Raw genomic sequence first — 22,104 nt, 5'->3', positions numbered from 1 at the left:
CACAGAGCTCTGCTACATACAGTCAGGGCCAGAAATATTGGAACAAGAATAACTGTTTTGGCAGTTGGCCTCTGTACGCCATCACATTGAAGTTGAAAGGAAACACACCCAGATGGGAGCGAAGTCAGGACTTTCAGCTGTCATTCAAGGGGTTTGACAACAGTGGGGCACTAACCATTCAGGAAGGACAGCCAGTGGCATACACACACACCCATCGTTGGTGGCTCATAAGTAATGGAACGAATGGCTGACAAGCAGCTGCATGGTCAGGTGTGGCCTGTTTCCTGGGTGCCCCATGACCAATCAAACAGATAAAAGGCCTGGAGGTGGTTCTGAGTGTTACATTTGCATTTGGTAGCTGTTCACTGGGACTCCCAACATGAGGTCCAAAGAGGTGTCCACGTGAGTGAAGGAGGCCATCATTAAGCTGAGGAAACAAAATAAACCCATCAGAGAGATAGCAAAAACAGTGGGAGTGGCCAACACAACAGTTCGGAACGTTCTCAAAAAGAAGGAATTAACTGGCAGGTTCAGCAACAGCAAAAGGCCTGGCAGACCACGGGAGACAACTAAAGTGGATGACCGCAGAATGCTGCTCATGGTGAAGAGGAACCCTTTCACAACATCTAGCCAGGTCAAGAACGCTCTTGCGGAGGTAGGCATGTCATTGTCAACATCTACAGTCAAGAGACGGCTTTATGAATGTAAATACAGAGGCTTCACAACAAGGTGCAAACCACTGGTAACGCTCAAGAACAAAGGCCACATTAGCCCTTGCCAGCAAACACCTAAAAAAAGCCTGCCCAGTTCTGGAATAAGATTCTTTGGACTGATGATGCAAAGATTAACTTGTACCAGAATGGTGGGAAGAGAACAGTATGGAGAAAGAAAGGAACAGCTCATGATCCAAAGCATGCCACATTATCTGTCAAACATGTTGGAGGCAGTGTTATGGCATGGGCATGTATGGCTGCCAATGGAACCGGGTCACTGGTGTTTCTTGATGACCTGACTGCTGACAAAAGCAGCAGGATGAATTCTGAAGTGTATAGGGCTATACTTTCTGCTCAGATTTAGCCAAATGCTGCCAAACTGATAGGACGCCACTTCATATTGCAGATGGATAATGACCCAAAATATACAGCAAAAGCTACCCAAGAGTTTCTCATGGCAAAGAAGTGGGATGTTCTTCAATGACCAAGTCAGTCACCTGATCTCAACCCAACAGAGCATGCTTCTCACTTACTGAAGACAAGACTGAAGGCAGAAAGGCCCACAAACAAGCAGCAGCTGAAGGCAGCTGTAGTAAAGGCCTGGCAAAGCATCTCGAGGGAGGAAACTCAGCATTTGGTCATGTCCATAGGTTCCAGACTTCAGGCAGTCATTGACTGTAAAGGATTTTCATCCAGGTATTAAAGGTGATCCTTAATTTTGAAATGATGTTGGTTTGTTCCATTACTTATGAGCCACCAACAATGGGTGTGTGTGTATGCCACTGGCTGTCCTTCCTGAATGGTTAGTGCCCCACTTTTGTCAAACCCCTTGCATTACAGCTGAAAGTCTGGATTTTGCTCCCCTCTGGGTGTGTTTCCTTTCAACTTCAATGTGGTGGAGTACAGAGGCCAACTGCCAAAACAGTTATTCTTGTTCCAATATTTCTGGCCCTGTCTGTACTTGCAAGATCTGGGGCTTTGGAGTACCCTTCCAAGCTGTGGAAAAGGCTGTAGCCTGGAGGCCTTTCATGAACCTGATGCTTCAACTGCTCCCAAAAGCAATTCCCCTGCAAGAACCTCCTTAGCCCTAAGAAGTCCTTCTGAGTATCTCTGGGAGACCCAACATTTGGTGGTGGATCCTATCAGTAATTCGAAGAGAAGTTCTGGCCCTTAACTCCTACCCTTTGAACTGTGCTAACATCACATTCTACCATTTGTGACAATGACCAAGTCTGAGCCAAAAGATTTTTGTGAAACATCTCTGTTTGAAGGAAAGAGCTGGGATCTGAGCCCCCCCCCCCCCCGCGCTGAGAAAACAATGACAATCTATTATAGCAAAAGCAAAGTACAGTCTTGTGGTACCTCAAAGACTAACAGATATTCTAGCAGTCTCGTAGCTCCTTAAAATGTAGAAGAGAAGCCAGGCTATTCCATTTCATCTGAGAGACCAGCTGCTTTTGACTCCCCCCAAGTGTCACTCCGCCATCAGCCATTCCATCAGGCTACATGAACTGTAGTCCACATCCAATTGGTTTATGACAAGAACTGTAGCTTTAAGCGTGGTGCCTGAGTTTCTTTTTCCTCTTCCCTCCCATCCTTTTCCTTGTGTGTCATGTCCTTTAGATTGTAAGCCTGAGGGCAGTGACTGTTGTACTACTGATAATTGCGTGCCTCTCCAGGAGCCTTTTTGGCTAAAGAGCAGGGCAACAATGCTTTAAATAAGGAAGGAAACCTATCACACATAGCTAAACAATGTATGATTACCAGTTCAGCCTTAAGAGTCACTTTTTCCACTTTTTCCCCTCCGTGGTGTACAGTGTAGCAATAGCTACTAACAGTCTGAGAGAAGCTAGCGGGCTATAGGCAGTACTGCATGGATTGATGTAGCTAGAATGGAATTGGTTGGATCCAGTTATTTTATTCTTATCATCATTGTCCTGGCTCATTTTACGGCATGGAATGATTATCGCATTATGACCTCCTATAAAAAAATGGCTCGTATGAGTGTAAAGTGAAGTACTTTCTTATGAGAGCACATAAATGTTTTACAACATTTTCATTTGAAATTTGGCTTCTGCTTTCGAATGACAAATGAAACTAAAGGAAGCTCCGAAGTAAAATATTGTTTTGACACCTTTGGAACAGAGCAAGAAAATAAAACCGTTTATCCTGCTCAAGCACATTTTGGCATCTTTCTTTTAGAACAATGTCATTGCAGCCTGCAAGTAAATAATGCATACAGGTAAAATGTGGTTATACCTGCATGTTGATGTCAAATACATTATAACTGCAGGAAATATTAAACACCTGCCCAAACATAGGAAATTCCTAATTTCCTCTCTCCCCTCCAGGAATCTCTCCCCACCCCTTTTGAAGTTTTTGTTAGTCTTGTCTGGAGATCTGTACAATCTGGCTGAGTGGAAGAAACTGAGGAAACTCTATGCAGTCTTTCATAGGTGGGGTTGCTGCCCCCACCCCAGACCCCCAAAGAAAAAAGCTGCCGTTGCGAGTTTTCCTATTTTACAGTGTAATCCTATGCAGATTTACTTGGAAGTCTACCAAGTTCCATGAGACCTACACTTGCACATTTTCCTAGAATTGAAGTCTTACAATCCCTATACAATGGTCTACTCCGAAATAAATCCCATTGCGTTCATTGAAGTGGGAATACAATTTCAGCCGTGTTTCTTTGAAACGATGCGTATTTATACCTGACCTTTGACTAGCATTGAGGGCAATGAAACAACCAGCCAGCCATATACATCATGGAAGTGATTTTTCCAGTCTCATTTTAGCAGATTTACTCTGGAGCAAGTGGTTTGAGATTTGCAACTGCGGGCTTAATAATATCAACATTTTCCAGGCTTTCCGCCAAGGCACTCAAGGGTGTGTGTTGGCTCCAGCTTTTTGGATGGCTGTGGGGCAAGACACCTTCAGTGGGCCTCCTCCCTCAGTGAATCTACCTTCTCGCCACCATTGTCACCAACTGCTTTTACTTCTCCTCTTCTCATCACTGCCACCACTTGCTTGCTTGACAGGCAGAAAGCCAAGGAGCAAGTGGGCAGTGGCATCTTCTGCTTCTCCTTCCCACCACCACTGTGGTCCAGGTCAGGTGAGAGGCAGGTGAACAAGCCAGTTGCAATGGTGACAAGGAGAAGCAAGTCCAGGGGGCTGTCAGTGGGCCCCTCCTGGGGTGTGAGCACATGGCAGGTGCCTGACCATGCTTACCCTTGACGCCGGGCAGTGTACATGGCAGGAGCACCCTGAGAAGAGCTGGAAGCTGCCATCTGAATTTCCCACAATGCCTTGGAGCACCCAACATAGTGTCACTCCAGAGCATTGGGGAACTTACAACGGAGGTTCCACAGACCCAGCTTCCCAGTATGGAGAGCCCAGATTCTGGGCAAGGATCAGAACTGATGGCCCTACTGCGACCCTGTCACCTGCTTTAGGATGCCTGGTGCTGATGTCAGGCCTATATGTCTGTCATGTACGATGGGAAGCCAAGCTCATTGCATGGGTTAAGGAACTCACTGTGATGGCTTGTAAAACCTTGCATGAGTCTTCACCCTATGCTTGATGTTAGTGGCAATGGACATGTGCCTCAACCCTCCTTGACAAAATTCACTGTGGCTCTTTTTCAAACCCCAAACTAACCAAATGGAAGTTTCAATGTTTTTATTCAAAGCAGCTTCTCACAATGTATAAATACTGCATATTAACACACATGAAAAATACAACTTCTAAGGCACCCAGAAAAATGTGTTCATACACCAGTTTACAGGACCATTGACAAATATATTGTGTACAATTTGATCTAGACAGTCAATATTTGATATATCAGAAGATACGTGCCCCTCAGTACTGAACTAGTTTCCGAAGTATTATTTACAACACTGTGGTTAAGGGGTGCCCCATACCCTCATATTCATTATACTGTGCATTCGCCTTCATCACAACTATTGGAAACTGATTCCATCTTATCCTATGACATCCAGACAACAAAATAACTTATGGGTCTAAGCTGAAAAACATCTATCTTTTAATTGCTTTGTGCAAGATACTCATTAGAAATCATATAAGTCTTCACAGACATATTTTGCCATTTTAACTTTTCTTTTTTTGGTTATCTGCTTTCGCTCCCAGGTTTGGTAATAAGCCTTACCAATAGACACTCCATCATTCACTGGCTTTCCTTCATTTTCCAACATTTTTTTTAATTAGCAGATAGGCCATCTCTGGCTGCCCTGCCCTTTTCTATCTCCCTGAAATGAATAAGCAATTATATGAAAATGCATGTCAAAACAGAGTCAACAGCAGATCTTTGCTATACGGATGGAACTGGTTTATTTTCTAACTAATGCTTGGTAAAGAAAATGTAACTCTTTGGCCCTTATCCTGTTTTTTAATGGAATATATATATATATATATATATATATATATATATATATTCCCTAGAAGCAAAAATCCTGTTGACAATGTCAGTGAGTTAGTGAATGACTTTCCATGTAGCATTTAAGAGATTAAGGGCGCAATCCTATGGGGATAGGGGGCCGCCTCCGAACTTGGAAGTGACCTCCTATCCAATGCAGGGCAAGAGAAGCATGGAGGGGATCATTCCCTTCAGGCTTCTCCTGCCCTGCATTTGCAGCTAGACAGCCGATTTTGGCTGTCTAGCTGCAGGAAAGTGGAGCGGGGGAGGAGGCTACCGGATGATATATAGGATGTGTCATACTGGCATTTCCACTTTTCCTGCCCTGGAACCCCCCCCCCCCCCGAGAATGCCCCAATTTGGCTGCTCTGCACTCCTTTTCTGAGCATGGAGCTCAGGGCTGTTCTGAGCTGCCTGCAAGGCAGCGTGGAATGGGTGGAAGGTCATTTCTCCAGGAACCGACCTCAGAGCACGGGCTCCAAGGTCAGTTCCTGTAAAACCAGATATCCTATGGCTGTCTAGCTGCTGACTAGCGGCCATAGGATTGCTCCCCCCGTATGGCTTAAAAACATACAGTTAATTGGGTAGACAGAGATAACATATCCAGGTTACAGAGTAAAATGCACTACAATTAAGATTGTCTAAAAGTCTCTTATGTAAACTTCTTTAGTGTCTCCTAAAGAGAGGTGGCTTCAGCCAGATTTGACTTTTATAGCTCTAGCCACCGCCCCAAAAAGCCTGAGATTGATTAATAGGACTGGGTGGACAATATGCACAGTTTATAAAGAACAAAGCCCCAACTGACAAGCCAAACTATGTTGTTTGAAAGAAACAACCCGTATTATCCTTTTCACAAGGGGGAAAAAATTAAGGCCTTGCATTCTAAATTTGCCAACTGTTTGAATGCAGCTTTTCGAGGGATGGGGATGGGGGAGGATTTCTTAGGATCTAAGTAGAAGTGATGGTGACACAATCTGTTTCTTAGATTGGACTAGTGGAGGCTGGCAGCTCCGATGTCAGTAGAGCAGTGAATCTGCTCCGGGTGTCAGTCAGAACCAGTCAGAACTTTAAAGGAGCTATCCAAGGTGCAGAGCTGATTCACCCGGAGCTGATTCGCTGCTCTGCTGACATCAGTGGTACCAGCCTCCACTGGAATGCACATTGTGTTGAACACTTTCACCACCTATGTGTTTCTGTCTCCTGAACCATTTCTCCTCTGCTGCTTTGATATCCATTGTTTTCACCCTGGATGGGAGAAATGCAACTTGGATGGAGGAGAGGGTTTTGCTGGGGGAAAACAGGTGTTAGGAAAAGGTTCAGGCTTAAGGTGCTCTTCACCCTGATATGTATCTGCATGGTGGCAACCCTGTTCTAAACCTTGTTCTGCTTCCATCACTTCTAGTAGGACCCTCAATTTTACTTATGTAATTAACAAAGTTTGATTCAAACTAATGGTAAGGCTTATTCACAAATGCAGTAAATTTACAAATTTATACCTTAAAGTCACTTATTTCAAGGCTGGAACAAAACCAAACAAAGAAAAGAAACCAAAACCAAACCAAAAAACCCTGCCCGCATATATTTATAAGAGTAAAAGAGTGTATTCTTCTAAGTGGAAAACAATTGGCACCAACTCCAGAATGCTAGAGATTAAAAGAATGGTTAATTATCGTTGAAAAAGATTGCCTAAAACGCTTACCCTAATCTACCACGGAAATATAAAAGTTTATATTTTTGAAAATATATACTGTATTAAAGTCTGAAAGCTTATTCATTGGAACAGAAGGGTACCCAACTAAACCACACTTTATGTACAGCAAAAATATACATGCAAGACAAACACACAGAAATGAATTGCTTACTTTTCCATATCTACAAATGCAAAAACTACAGATCTTTAAAGATTTGTACAAAAACCTTTACATGAAATAATATAACATACGTAACAACAAATTTTCATTTATTTTTATTAAATACTGTGAATATTAATAAAGTATTCGGTCTAGTATATACAGTACACCTATATAGCTGAATACCCAGTGACTATAGAAAGCTAAAACTAGATGAGGAAGGTTTTTTAAAAAATAATCACTGTCCTTTAAAAAAAGACTACACTGAAATCTAGATATGCTTTTTTATGTTTAAAATCTGTAGAGCTTATTTTTTAAAATGAAGAATTCACTGCATTTCAACTATTTGTTTGCCAAGAAAATGTAGAAAAAAGGATATTTTGAAAATGCTGTTGAATAAAATATTAATGTTAAAAAAATTAGGTGTTTTATGACAATTCTTTGTTCTAAAATGAAAATTTCATGCTCCCAAGAATTATATCTACAGGAGTTGCTGCAAAGCAACTCTTATCACTGAAACAACTTCCCGCCAGTTCATTAACATGTCTGACACATAATTTGGAGTTGTACGAGTTATTGTGAGATATGAAAGACTAATTTAAAAAAAAGATGTTTTGCCATACATTTTGTTTCATTTCCCCCATTTGCTTAATGTCATACGCTACAAGTACTTTCCTACAAATGGATGTTCAAGAGTATGATTTCAGTTACACACACTGAATCCAAAGACGCCATTTGGCAAATGGTACATCAGTTTCGGAGATCATTCACAACCCTTGGCTGAGAATAAGAGAGGCATCAGCCATTTCATCTTGACTGAAGAACTTGGGGTTTGTTTCCCATGCATGTGGAAAAGAATAGTTTTACAAGCCTTGAATATTACTTTCCAAAGGTATTTAGACAGATCTTAACTAGAAGCTGGATTGTGCATGGATTTCCAAGGGTCCTCCATGGATGCCTTCTAACTAGAGGTTGGAGCTCTGCCAACTATAGAGCAAAACACAAAATAAACAAAATAAAATTCCAAGATCCAATCGTCTCATTTGGAAGCTCTGAAACTAAAAAAAAAAGGAATTTAAATGGAAAGCATTTTATACTTAACACTGAATGGACAATGAAAATGCAAAAAGAAAAAAGAAGATAATGTTTTGGAACATAAGGAGCTGCCTTATACAGAGTCTGACCATTGGTTCATCTAGCCCTGTATTGTCGACACTGACTGGCAGCAGTCGGAATTTTTCCAGCCCTACCTGGAGATGTCAGGGATTGAACCTGGGACCTTCTGCATGCAAAGTGGGGGCTCTACCACTGAGCCACGGCCTCTTTCTATGAGTTTCCATAGGAAATTCATGGGAGCCACTCTCTCTACTCCAAGAAATGACTAATCAAAGAGATAATGTTGATCCCTTGTTCCCAGTATCCTTTGTAAGGAACACTCTCCTTTTGCAATTTTAAAAGATACGAGCCTGATGACACCCATAATGCAGTAATGAAAAGATGGAGAGCCGCGGCACAAACCATTCGAACAACCCACACAAGCTTAAATGCACCTTGATTTGTCTCACCAGCTTCTTTGCTTAGTTCCAAGAACACATCCCTTCTATTATTTCTCTAGGGACTGCACACACACACACACACACAATCAGATGTTAAACTGATGCGACAAGGAAAAATCCATTCCTTGTTTCCAAGGAATATTGGTTGGGGGTCATATTCTAAGAGCAGATGGCCATAGACTGTTCTGAGGGACATCTATGTCTTTGTGCAGTTTCGTGGCAGGAGAGCCTGCCACTGAGGGCCGGAGAAAGAAAGGAAGAAAGGAAGAAAGGAAGAAAGAAAGAAGTACGAAAGCCATTGTCCCTCTAATTCATGGCCTAGCAGCTTCTGGCTGGCATCTCTAGAAGTTCACTGAAAAGTAATATACCACTTCTGAAGAAAGCATCAACTAGGCCAAGAGGCTCATGAGGAATAAGTATTAAGGTCTGTAGCACAAAAGCAATGTGGAGCCTTTGTTGGTACCACAATTTAGGCACTGTTCACCCTGTTATTAATGTCCAGCTAGTACGAAAAATATTAAATATATTTGCTCAACAAAAAATCTGCATACCCTACCATACGCCTCGTTGGATTCCTTGTGCCGCATTCACTGCTTCAACATTTCCCAATGGTTTTCCTTAAGGAATATTAAATGATGATGTCTACCCTCTGTACCTTGTGGTACGATTTCCTGCATATAGAAACACGGATATGGCTGTTGCTTTTTAATGCCCTACAACATTCCATTTTACTGTCTTTTTCTTGTCCACGCAGCTCAGTCTGCTTAAAGTAAACCAAAGAGCTTGTACAGTTGTGCAAAATTATCCAATCCTGGGAAATATTCAAATAAAACAATAATAATTATAATAATAATTTAATCAGACCAACAGTTAAATTGTGTATGTAAATGTGTGTGCGCATGCATGTATGTACACACACACACACACACACATACCACACCACACACACAAATAAATTAATTAAATAAATTAACCAACAGGGGAAAAAACCATCAACAAGTCCAAGTAGGGTTTTTTTTGTTGCAAAATTATTCTTTTTAATACATCATACATATAAATTATATCCCCACCCTCAGAATTCATTCCCCTGTTAACATTTCAACAAACAGAAGTATTGAAATCTTTCTAAAGCAGGCCTGAAACATGTGACTTTGGCCCGAATTCTAAATTGCACCACTTGGGTCAATGCAGAGACAAGTTGCTTATGAGAGCAAGAATAAGTTAATTTGGAAAAAAATAAGACAAAGAAGTTGATATTCGCGGTGTGCCTTGAAGGGCAACACTAGTGCTTTCCAGCATGTGGAATGTATGTTTCTCTCCAGCCACGTGTGCATTAAGTTGCAGCTTTTGGCAAAGGTTGTGCATATGAACACACCTGCCTCTCCCTCTGTCAAACAAGAACCAATCCTGCTAGCAACACCTGCTGAAACATCTCTATTTAATTCACAAGGAAACTGACACAACCATAGGTATGTTAGATACACTGCCACAAATTCCTCTGAGGGGTTTGTTGGATCTAGGTTTGACTTCTATATTATTTTTCAAACCCCGGTGACACCTCAAATCTCTCGTAACCTTTTTTCCCCTCTCTCTTTCAAGTTGTCCAATGATGTCAGACTTCGTAAATTTTGTCTTGCAGGTAGCTGAATAATGAATCCAGTCCTTTGGAAGAACTCCAGAGTTGTTTTAACATCTGACATTCTTTCTCATTCACATCTTCAAGGCCAGATTTCAGGAAACTCCGAACCAGGCATTTAGATTCTTCTAACACCTAAGAAAAGAAATTACAACCCAATTTCATCATTTGAACCTACTGATGCTATCAGAACAGAATAGTACTGCGACCAATCTGCTCCAGGAAACGACAGGTCAAATGTGGGCAATCGCGGCCCTCAGCTAATTTCATGTGGCCCTTAGGCTAATTTCAAAAGCCCCATGCAAGTAATCAGTTCAGATCTATGGCAAGAGTGGTCTGTTCCTCCCTGGCAATCTGCTTGGCCAGGAGGAAGAGGGGGAAAGAGAATGAGAGATGGCGAGCGAGCGAGAGTGGGGCATCAGAAAGACAGAGAACAAGAGAGAGAATAGGGTGTCAGAAAGAGAATGAACAGGGTGAGAGAGAGAATGAGAGAGAGACAGAGTTACAAAGACAGAGGGTTGGCCCTGCCCACCAGTGGCTTAAGCCCCATCCACCACTGGCATGTGCCTCCTACACACTGCCAAGGGTATTTAGCCCTCAACATAAACGTTTCTCCACAGCTGTAACAGATTCCAGAATGCTACGGCTGAAGTGTGCTATGGCTGAACTCTCCCATTTGAAACTGTGGGAAACATCCAGAGCAAAAGGAATCTATAGCCCTATTCAGGCATGATGCTAAGTGGTGACACTCACCATGCAAGCAGGAATGGGGCTGCACTGAACAGCCCCGTCCCTGCCATCACATCATAACGATGCTGCGCCCAGACTGCGTACAGCATGAACGCCTGCAGCCAGGAGGCCTTCGCGCGCACACCTGTATGCGCATCAGATTCCACGTGATTCGAAACGCCGATTGTGCAGGGTTCTGAGTTACGTGGAAACCTACGCAGTGTGGCCCCTGTTCCTGTTTGTGTGGTGATTTTAACCACTTAGCATAACACCTGAATAGGGGGTATATCTATCCATCCGTTTATCTGTCCAACAATATAATCTAGTCATGGGGACCACTTTCATAAAAGACACCATTTATGTTTTTGAATGCTACACTAATGTAAGTGCCGAGAAGCTAAAAACTAGGAAATCCATGTTCGTATTTGGCTTCTGCCCATACACTCAACAAGTGGCTTCATTTACTTATTTAACGTATTTCTCCTCCACCATTTGACTGCATGGTCCCCAAGCCAGCTGATCACTTAAACAAAATCAACATACAATGATTTCAAAGCCCATGAACAACTGAAGCTAGTGATGGGCAAGCTCTCTGAAGCTTTCCTCAGATTGGCTTGGCAACTTTCCAAGTTTCCCAGAAGAAAAAAAATCCTAATCCAGTCCAGTGACTTGGAAAACGGCTGCCCTTGTTTTACATTCTGATTGTTTTTACAGTTTGAATTGATGTTTAAACTGTTCTTTTATTTTGTGGGGTTTTTTTTAACCACTGAAAGCCACCTTGAATTATTATTGTAGTAGAAAAGTGCGATAAAGCTAATTAAATGAAGAAAAGAATTTGTGGGGAGGGAAACATTCTTAACTTCACTTGTGAATATCCCCCTAATCATTCACTCTCCTTTTATAGGCTTTGTGACCAACATGGCTATATTGCAGCATCTGATATAAGCTGAAGATGGAATGAGGACTTGGGAGATAACAATGGGAAATGAAGAATCCAGGATGAGGCCTGGGGCACTGTCAGATCAATATACATGCTTATCGGCACAATCCAAGGGAGTTACAATGTCTTTTCAGTGTATGTTTCTCTTGCATGTCTCATGCGAAGTGTCTTGGAGGAGATGTAATCTACTGTTCATTTAATTAAAACCCCTCAGTGCCTCTTGCTGCATCTGCAGCCCTTTACAGTGAAACGAGGGCTGCCCTGTCTTTAGAGGCATACAAAATAATGCATGGTGTGGAGAAAGTGGATAGGGAGATTTTTTCCTCCCTCTCTCATAATACTAGAACCCCAGAGAGTCATCCTATGAAGCTGGTGGGAGATTCAGGACAGATACAAGGAAGTTCTTCTTCACACAGTGCAGAGTTAAACTATGGACTTCACTTCCACAGGATGTAGTGATGGCCACCCATTTGGAGGGCTTTCAAAGGGGGTTGGACAAATTCCTGGAGGAGAAGGCTACCAATGGTTACTAGTCTGATGGCTATATGCTGCCTCCAGTATCAGAGGCAGTCTGCCTATGTACACCAGTTGCTGGGGAACAGGGGTGAGAGGGTGCAGTTGCACTCATGCCCTGCTTGTGGGTTTCCCTGAGACAGCTGGTTGGCCACTGTGTGAACAGAATGCTGGACCAGATAGACCTATCTAGTCTATCTAGTCTATCCAGCAATGCTCTTCTTTTGCTCTTCGCCAGAGTGTGTAGCGGAGCAACAGTCTTGAATACAGAAAGTGGAGGAAAAAACTTGTCTGGGTGGAAACACAGGTCTGGCTTATGTGACACATGGCTTGAGAATGGGAGTGCTGTGCATACATACAATTCCCTCAGGTGATTAGAATCAGGTGAGGGTGAGCGGGGATGCAGTGGCTGGCCTTGCCCCCTCCACTGCAACCCCATGCTTGCCCCCGCCCTTTACACAAAGCTCTGCAGTGCGGAGACTGCTGAACTTGTGTAGGTCCCCACCTGACTTAGAACCTTGCACAATCAGGGCTCTCAATCCTGCGGGCAGCCTACACAAGTGCAGCAAGCTCCCCACTCCAGATGTTTGCCCTCTGGTGTGCGGAGGACAGTGGGGCCAGCCAGCACTTCCCTTCTCTCCCTTAGGTGATTCCAATGACACGGGGGAGCACGTGATTGTGTCTTGGGACCGCTCGTGAAGCACACTCTCCCCCGTCTGTGGAACTGAACCATTTTCTGTCCAAGAGCTGATCTCAGGGATACTGGTTCTGCAAGCCTGCAGCAGAAGCCGTCTGTGCACAGCACTGATTGGCTGGTATCTGTACCATCATGAATCCCCATCTTGCTTCCATCCAGCACTGGGTTACATAGACTAATGGTCTGCCTTATATGAATCTCTAATGCTGCTTATTATATTGTGCTTTTATTTTAATTGTATTCCTGTGCCCTGGTATCTGCAAGAATGAAGCGTGTTTGAAAATGCTTTTTAATGCTTTTTAAAAAGCATTTTCAAACACGCTTCATTCTTGCAGAAACCAGGGCACATGAATACGATTAAAATAAAAGCACAATATAATAAGCAGCATTAGAGATTCATATAAAATAAACTTTAGGAAAAAAAGATTATCAGAAGAATAGAGCTTGCCAGAGTTGGGAACCAGATGATGGACTAAATAGATCTTTGCTCTAATCCAGCTGGAATTATATGTTTATCAGGTAACATGGTAAACTCTTCTCTCCAGGAGCTGAGGATAATTTGCAGGGGTAAACTGGTAAGTAGCAGTGGGAATGCTTAAACCTTATCCTATTCACCGATTTCCCCCCACAACCTCAATGTTTCTACCCACTTGGACTCAGAGCCCAGCAGGAAGAAAAATGGCTTGGAGACAAGTTCTTTGCTCTTGCTGATTCCCTTTGGAAATGCCTCCCGCCCATGAATCCCATCTGAACCCCCCTACATTATAATAACTTTTAAAGTCTTCAAGACACTCCACATCTTTTATCTTCTTATAATCCATTACAAGCACAACCTTGTTTGGTAAGCCAGTATTATTATCCCCATAATGTCATGGGGAGGCTGAAAGAGAGTCAGAGTGGCTTGCCCAAGGTCACCTCTCGTGAGTTCCCGGAAGAGTTCCCAGATTTGAACTGGGGAGCTTCCTAAGTCACAGTTTAGCCAATAACCTAACACCAGTTCTCTCCCATTTCTTACCACTGCGCTGCAGGATGCCATTTCTTTCACCCTCAGCATCACTTCTTGCCCAAATGTTGTAGGCCAAAAGACCTGGGAGACGAGTCCTCGGCTGCAGGCTTCCTGTGCCGTGAGCTTCCTTCCACAAAACAACATTTCATTTGCCTGCAATGACCAAGCGTGTTTGAGCAGGGTGGCCACTTACTCATCATGAGAAAAAAAAAGGTCAGAAGAGGACACAGGTTTGTGTAACATTTGCACAGGCCAATTTATAGGTGTAGATGCAAATTCAGAAATAATGACTATAATTTCAGTAGAAATACAATACCATTCTCTTGCCATGGTGGGGAAGATTGTGACCTGGTCAAATGTGTGCCTGCCTGCTCAGTACGCAGTCCATTGGAAATTCCCTTGCTCCATTGGATCTGCACATGCAGACTGGATGTGCATCATTTCTTTATTTTGCAAAGTAATAACCTGCCTTAGAGTCCCAAAGAGAACCTCAAGGCAGCTGCCTTCCCCCCAAATGTGAAAAATTACACAGTAAAAATCCAATCTGAAAAGCATCACAACACAATCATCACATGCCTCAGAATGCACATCAAAGCAGCAGAGATAAAGATGCTGGTCAAGAATGCGCCAGGCTGCAATCCATTGTACACTTACTTTGGAATGTAAGCTCCCCTTACTTCTGATCAGACATTTAAACACACACACACAAAATCTAACCTGCTCCCCTAAAACCAGCAAAATAGAGGAAGCCAGTGAATACATGAAGCCGTTTAGCGGATGCCCTTGTGAACATCTTTTCCCGTGTGGGATTTCTTTCTGAAATTGTCTCTGACAAAGGGGCGATGCAATTCCTTACTGGCTGGGGTGCATGCAGTAACCCATTTTAAATCCCGAAAGCCCAGTGCAAAGCAAGTCTCCCTTTCCAATGAGGAATTGCATATGGTCTAGTCATTAGGGTTTGCTTTGTGCTCAAGGTCTAGGGATTAAAAATGCTTAGGCTTGCAGGTGGCTGTTTCAAATGCTACAGAACACCACTTTTAAAGGAACTGCAAAGTAGATTGCTGCTGGGAACAGCTCACAGAACACCACTTTTAAAGGAACTGCACTGGCAGCCAATCCACTGCTGGTCCAAGTTCAAGGTGTTAGTGATCATGTTTAAAGTCCTAAATACCTGATGGAGCGCCTCTTCTGGCATGAACTGACCCGCATACTATGTTCAGCATCTAAGGCCCTCCTCTGCATGCCTCCTCTGACAGAGGCTCAGAAGGTGGCAACAAGGGAGAGGGCCTTCTCGGTGGTGGCTCCCCAATTGCGCCAACAATGTTATCTTTTTGGCCGCAGGTTAAAACTGCTCTCTTCTCTCAGGCATCTGGCAGCATACAAGGAGTTGTCTCTGGTTGATTGTTTAAAAATTGCTTTTAGGTACATGTCTGTGTGTGTGTGTTTATATGTCCTTATGTAAATGATTTTGGACTTTGTATAATGTATTTTTAGTGGCTTTTAATTTTGGTGAACTGCCCAGAGAGCTTTGGCTATGGGGCGGTATAGAAATATGATAAAATGAAATATTCGAGGGAGTGCCTCTCCCTGTATACACCTGCCAGAGTATTAAGTTCTGTCAAGGGGGCTTTTTCTTTGTCTCATCACTGGGAGCTGAACATTATATGCAGATACGAGAGAGGGCCTTCTCAGCTGTGCCACCCTGGTTATGGAATGCCCTCCCCTTGGAAGCTTGGCTAGCATTGACACTGGCTACATTTTTCTGCCAAGGTGAGACCTGGCTACTTACCCAGGTTTTTGAGTCTTTAATTGAGATGTACGAAACAGCCTTACCTTGAGTCTGCCGGGGGTCCGCGGGGGAGGGGGGAGAGGCAATTCGTCCATCCCCCCTGGAATCCTTGCTGGCTGGCTCCACTCGGCGGCGAGTCCGCGGAGCTGCCGGCTGGCTCCATTTGCATCCCTGCTCTTTGCCGTGATAGGCTACGTAAAGATTTGCGTCCCTACTCTTTGCCGTGATAGGCTACGTAAATCTTTACGCAGCCTATTACAGCAAAGAACAGGGACGCAAATGGCGTAGCGGATGCCATTTGCGTCCCTGCTCTTTGCCATGATAGGCTACATAAATCTTTACGTAGCCTATCATGGCAAAGAGAAGGGACGTAAATGGTGTCCGCTATGCTGGACGCCATTTTCTTCCGTGGGGCTGCAGCAGACGGACCGGACCTGGCCGGTGGCAGGTAGGTTCCATTTGGGGGCTACTTCGCGGGGGGTGGTGGAGGTGGGTGGTCCGTTCTACCACGGACGCCGAGGGGCTGGATTCTAAAGAATCTGGCCTCATTGGAGTCCGTGGCGGAATTCTCTAACATCCCTAGTCTTTAATTTGCTTGCTTGGATTATTAATGCTGATTTTATATTGTTGTGATTTGATGCTGAATTGTTTTCATTATTGTATTTCACCCTGAGATCTCTTGATCTAGGGCGGGTTAGAAATATTCTATGAAATATTGAATTGCATGTACCCAAGGACTCGATTTGTTTACATGTAAGGGATGTATACCAGAGATGTACTGAATCCAGAGAGAAAAATAGCAAATGATCTTGTGCAAATAACTGAGCAAGGGTTGTGAAAACAGAAGAACATATTTGGATTTCAGTTCTCTTCTCTTGTGCAATGTTCTTCCACAATGTCAGAAATGGTGTTTCTTGAGCAGAAGAGCTCTTCTGCATGCAGAAGGGCACCTTTGGAACCAAGGCATTTCACTGGATTGGGTCTTCCCCTGTTCCCCCCCCCCCCAAATCATACAGGAAGCAGTCTTACCAGAGCGACACCCAATATCTGTGGAAACGTGTAAGATGAACAGCCAGCTGGAGTCAGCCGAATTGTTGCATATGGTGTCTGAAACCAGGCCTTTTCACTTGCCCAAACAATATCACAGAGCGGTAAAATCGAAGCCCCCAAGCCCAGAGCAGGACCGTTGATTGCAACCACAATTGGCTTCTTAAACTGAATAAATGCTTTTACAAAATCCCTAAAATGGAAGAGAAGGAGGAAGGCTGTTAAGAATCACCTTCTAAAACATCAAAGATCCCATTGGAAAATAAGAGTATTTTAAATGGCTGGCCCTGTAATTCTGAGACCAACGTCCATCTAGTGCAGCACTGTCTGTGACAGTGAGCAGCCCGCCACTACAGCGAAGCTCATAAAGCACGCCAGTTCAAGATGGTCAGTGCCTGTCACTTTGTTCCTAGCACAGGGCTATACAGAGGCTCATTTGCAAGCTAAGGTATCTCCATCATGGCTTGGGTTGGGGTTCAGATGTTTATTGAAAGCCATTTAACTGAGTGTGAAGACCGATGTCCTCCAGATACAATATGCGCCCTACTTCCTGGTGGTTTTGCAGTTTTAATAACTGGTGCACATGCTAGTGAATCCATTGCTGCTTCCATGCTCCAGATGGGCTGGCGGCTTGTTTTTACGTTTTTAAATGCGGCACGAACATTTATTCACTTTAAAAACACACAACATCCAACAAATATTTTTTGAACTGGCGCCTAACTGATAGTGTCAGTTACATCCCTATATCTATATCAGTCCCCCGATTATGGAATAAACTCCCCACTGAGACCCACCTGGCACCAACACTGCCATCTTTTCGGCACCAGGTTAAGACTGTCCTCTCCTCCCAGGCATTTAATGGCCTATTATGGGGCATTTATACTAGCTGTCTGAACATGTCTAGTATTCTGTTGAAATTGTTTTTATCTGTTTAAATGTTTACGTTTTGTATATTTTAATTTTCAATGCTATTTTTATCAGTGAATTGTTGCGAACGTCCCAGACAGCTTCGGCTATTGGGAGGTATAGAAATGAAATTATTATTATTATTATTATTATTATTAATAATAATAATAAATCTATATCTTTGTGTGTGTATATGTGTGCATGCGTGATGTCTTTATGACATCACAGGCTCCTGAACCTTTTGAAAATGTTCACAACTTCCTAAATCATCCCCAATTTGAGCTGAAAGTCCTGTAGTCCTGAACTTCTGGCACGGGACTCAACAGAACCTGCAGGTACACGGGAAGCTGTCTTGTACTGAGTCAGACTACTTGTCCATCCATCTCAATATTGTTGACACTGACTGGCAGTAGCTCTCCAGCATTTCAGGGAAACATTTTTCCCAGCTCTACCTGGAGCTACCAGGGATTGAACCTGGGACCTTTTGCATGCCAATTGTGTACTTTGTAGATAAGGAGCTGTCTACCTTCACCTTGTTCTCAGTAGGGAGCTATTTACCCTGTATGGAGAGGTGGGAGATTAGGTCATTTCAGCTGATCCCACTGCAGATCCTTTACAGTGCAAACCTATGCATTTAAATGGGGCTTACTCCCAGATAAGTGCATATAGGATTTCCGCCTAGACCACCAAATAACATTTTGGCTATTTATTCATCTATGAACTTGCGTGTAGTCTGCTCATTCCATGTGCAAGTCCACGTTTACAGTGGCTGGCACATGAAAAACTTTTAGGGAGCAATCCCATGGTCCCTAGACAGGAATCCAAGCTCCCCACCCCCTTCCCCTTGCAGCTGGTATTGGGAGAACCTTTTTGGCTGCCTCTCCGAGGTTGCAAAAGCAACCTCGGGGAAGAGGAAAAGGCAGCATGCTGGTAGGCAGGGAGGCGGGGGAACTGGGAAAGCCAGTTTATGCTGCCTCCCCAAGCCTCCCCAGCCTCCTTCCCTCCCACTCAGACGCCCCAGCTAGGTGGGCGAAAAAGCCCATCCAACCCAAATGCAGAGCAGGAGGAGTACGGAAGTGAGGTTCGCCTCTGCTGCTCCTCCTGCTCTGCACTGGATGGCCGAAAGCCCCCAGATTCGGAGGCTTACGGCCATCCCAAAATCTTTTGTGGCAGTTGGAACTGAAAGTGCAGGGCAGTATATCTTGCGAATAAATAAGAAACATTTAGGGCTCAATCCTATCATCATCATCATCATCACCACCACCACCACCACTATCATCATCATCATCATCATTTATTACATGTTTATACCGCCCTATAGCCAAAGTATAGCAGTTTACAGAAGTTAAATCCTATGCGTAGAAAGAAGTCCTACAACTCCCAGCATTTCTGGGAGTGCCCTTGTTGTTTGGCCCAACAGAAACCAAACAAACACCTTATCTTCCCCACCCCCCACTGCATTTCCTATTTGAGTGACTGCAGCAAGCCCACATCACCTTATTGCTTCTGCAATCCTAGTGCTCTCCTTCCTTTTGTCGCTGGATAATCTGCCAATTAAATAGGAGTAATCTAGGCCGCTGCAGAAGACGCTGCCCACTGCACTGAGAAGCAGGAGTTTACTGTCATCGGCTGATGCATTGCACAGCGCTCTCCGAACCTCCTTCATGATCTGTGGAGAACCCCAAAGAATACAGTTCTTTGACATACATAACTAAGGCGATCATTGTGTTAAAATAAATGCCCCCCAATATTCTCATGGTTTTCAGCAATTTCAATAACAGAACTTCTGCATCCATGTTCATGCAATTTGGGTCTCTGCATCCTTGACACTCTTCTAAAAACTGCATGCTTCAAACTATATATTCGATCTACCCATTTTTATAAGCTGTTTTCCAGCATCAATGGCAACAGCTATTGCTCTAGAAATAAAGAGGCATCAACTCTAAGGCCACCCTAAGGTTGTTTTGGGGCTTGCTAAGTCTCCACGATACCATACCTGAAATGGTACCCTTCTGTCTTTCTTCCCCTCCTGCCTTTGTTTTGGCTTGGTGTCAGTGAGCTGGGCCAGTTTGTAGATTTTCTAGGCACATTTTTCTGCAGGTTCTACGATTTGTGCCAATTTCTGAGGAATTTATGTAAATGTCTAAGTCATTTGCATATATTATGGCTGATTTTGTGCAAATTTGGCCATAATTTGTGCAAATTGCTCAGAAGTTTGTGCAAATTGCTCAGAAGTTTGAACAAATTGTAGGGGAAAAGTGCAAAAAAAGTTCCCTGAGTACAGGGAAAAGCCTGCAGCTTGGCTCACAAATGCAAATTGAGTCATACAAGCAGTGGAACTCCGTCAAGTAAAAAAAGAAATGGATTTCCCAGTGATGGACATCCCTACTCTCAAGATTTTTTTTTCCTAGTAAGAAAAAAGATGGACGAAGTGGTTGGGAAAGTATGTGAGAGTTATGTTCAGACTCCCTGTCAATTCTGAGAATGAGGCAGCATTTGAAGGCTCCTCACTACAGAGGTTCAGCCTCAGTGTGTGAAGGGTATCCAGGTTGGGCACGGGGATGTGATGGAAGGGGCAGACCTTGCTGAGAGGCCCCCCCACTCTCCCCTCACATGATTATGAGCACTTGACAAGAAGAATGCCTTCACTGGGCTTAAAGAGTATTGGGGGAAATGTAGCTATCTGTGAATCAGATGTACTGCAAATTCCATATGTATAGCTGTGTGGTTGGTGACACTTTGAAATTCTACAAGGAAGAGAGCCCCGAATTCCTCAGGGAAGATGAGATAATGGATATCTTGATTTCCTACCAATTAAAAGAATCATAAAATACCTGTAAAGTATTTTAAAGGTTGTGTCCTATTAGTGTTAGAAAAGCAGTTATCTTCTCATTCCCTTAGCACAGTCTTCCCCAACCTGCTGCCCCCCAGATATGTTGGACTGCAACCCCCATAGCTGGCTGGGGTATGTTGGGAGCTGTAGTTTGTTCAATGCATCTGGAAGGCACCAGGTTGGGAAAGTCTGCATTAGCAGCTCCCTTCCCGCCGTCACTCACATCTGCACCAACTTTCCCTGTTTATCACAGGAAGTCCTTACTTTCTGGTAAACCATTGCCCATTTTTTGTCCCCATGTTTCCATTTCACACTTCTTAAAGCATTAGTGTGAGTAGCTAGAATCCTTGTTCACCAGGACTTACCTCTCCCGCTACTGGGATCTCGAGGAGTAAAGTGTGTGAGCAGGAAGTGGATGCCCCTTGTGTCTAGCGTACATAACACAGGGATGCCAGGCAAATGGTTAGTTCTGGTTTTGTTTTTTCATACATGCAGGGAACTGAAATGCAATCACCAGGTCTTGAGGCGTCTTTAATTAACTGAGGATAAAGTAGCATAAGCTACTGACTTGAGAAAACAAAGCCTAAAGGATACTGTGCTATTGCTGTGCCTTCAAGAAGTCAACAGCAGGCATTGCATTATAGGGAATGTAAGATGGCACCAGCCCACTGTGGACTGGAGATATTGCATGCTGCTGGGAAAGTACATCTGGGGGGGGGGAGTGACTGATGGCAAGCCTGGGGGGGGGGCCTTGATCAGTGGTGGGGGGCATTAGAGGCACTATGCCAAGGGCCCACTAAAGCCTGGCTTCAGCCCTGACATCCAAGCTCTTTCCTGACTGGCCAAGCACCATCCTCTGCTCCCGCCAGGCTCCACCTCCTGATCTTTGACCACTCTCAGTCTCCACAAACCCTCTGCAGACGTGAACACAGGTCAGTCGGTCGCACTAGCAGTGCAGACTGTGTTACAGGCCCAATACGCAACTATATGTGAGGTGACTTTTAATGCATCATTTTATTAGCATACACTTTTCTCCTAATTGTTCCCTTAGGTGGTAACAGCTTCAGAATTATCTCATTCTGGAGGACGACTGAAAGACCAAAATATTCCAAGATGTAATAAGTCTGAAGGCCTTACCAGGCAGGGGTGAATTCAGAAAAAAGATTATTATCGAACATGACAGGAAAAAATAATAATCACTTCATAATGCAACGTCATCTAGGACCCTGTTCAAGCCCTGAGAAACCCAACCAAACTTGTGAATGGATTCCAAATGTACAGCCTGCAATTCTGATCTTTGATTTAAAATGTTGTAAGCATTAGCAATAAAGTTAGAGATGGAATGTCAAGGGAGATCCTTCACTGATAGAGAGGGAGAAATCTTAAACACAGATTAAGACTGACTTTGTTCCACTTTTCAGGAAGTTTTCTCTTTGCTCTGATGTTCACCTGCATAC

General features: G+C 43.7%; 2 protein-coding genes across 3 annotated transcripts in view; one reads left to right on the top strand and one right to left on the bottom strand.

Moving 5' to 3' along the window:
* The window catches only part of CMC2 (C-X9-C motif containing 2), a 69,990-nt gene extending 69,507 nt beyond the window's left edge, over positions 1-483 (top strand). Inside the window, exon 5 of the mRNA XM_084811962.1 lies at positions 359-483. Coding sequence (XP_084668088.1) covers positions 359-406 — 48 coding nt within the window. The 3' untranslated portion in view covers positions 407-483. The remainder of the gene's footprint in view (positions 1-358) is intronic.
* A 3,893-nt stretch (positions 484-4,376) lies between these two features.
* CDYL2 (chromodomain Y like 2) overlaps positions 4,377-22,104 on the bottom strand; it is a 118,186-nt gene continuing 100,458 nt past the window's right edge. For both annotated transcript variants that reach the window (XM_084811943.1, XM_084811942.1), the window contains exons 4-7: positions 19,311-19,483; positions 16,891-17,101; positions 14,082-14,225; positions 4,377-10,322 (exon numbers count right to left, since the gene is read on the bottom strand). In XM_084811943.1, coding sequence (XP_084668069.1) covers positions 10,164-10,322; positions 14,082-14,225; positions 16,891-17,101; positions 19,311-19,483 — 687 coding nt within the window. In that variant the 3' untranslated portion in view covers positions 4,377-10,163. The remainder of the gene's footprint in view (positions 10,323-14,081; positions 14,226-16,890; positions 17,102-19,310; positions 19,484-22,104) is intronic.

The sequence above is a fragment of the Heloderma suspectum genome, chromosome 8 (assembly GCF_057233095.1).
Source record: "Heloderma suspectum isolate Gila_16-S chromosome 8, 16-S_ref, whole genome shotgun sequence".
Classification (NCBI taxonomy): domain Eukaryota; kingdom Metazoa; phylum Chordata; class Lepidosauria; order Squamata; family Helodermatidae; genus Heloderma; species Heloderma suspectum.
The sequence above is the reverse complement of the archived record's forward strand: the minus strand, read 5'-3'. Positions and strand labels throughout refer to the sequence as shown.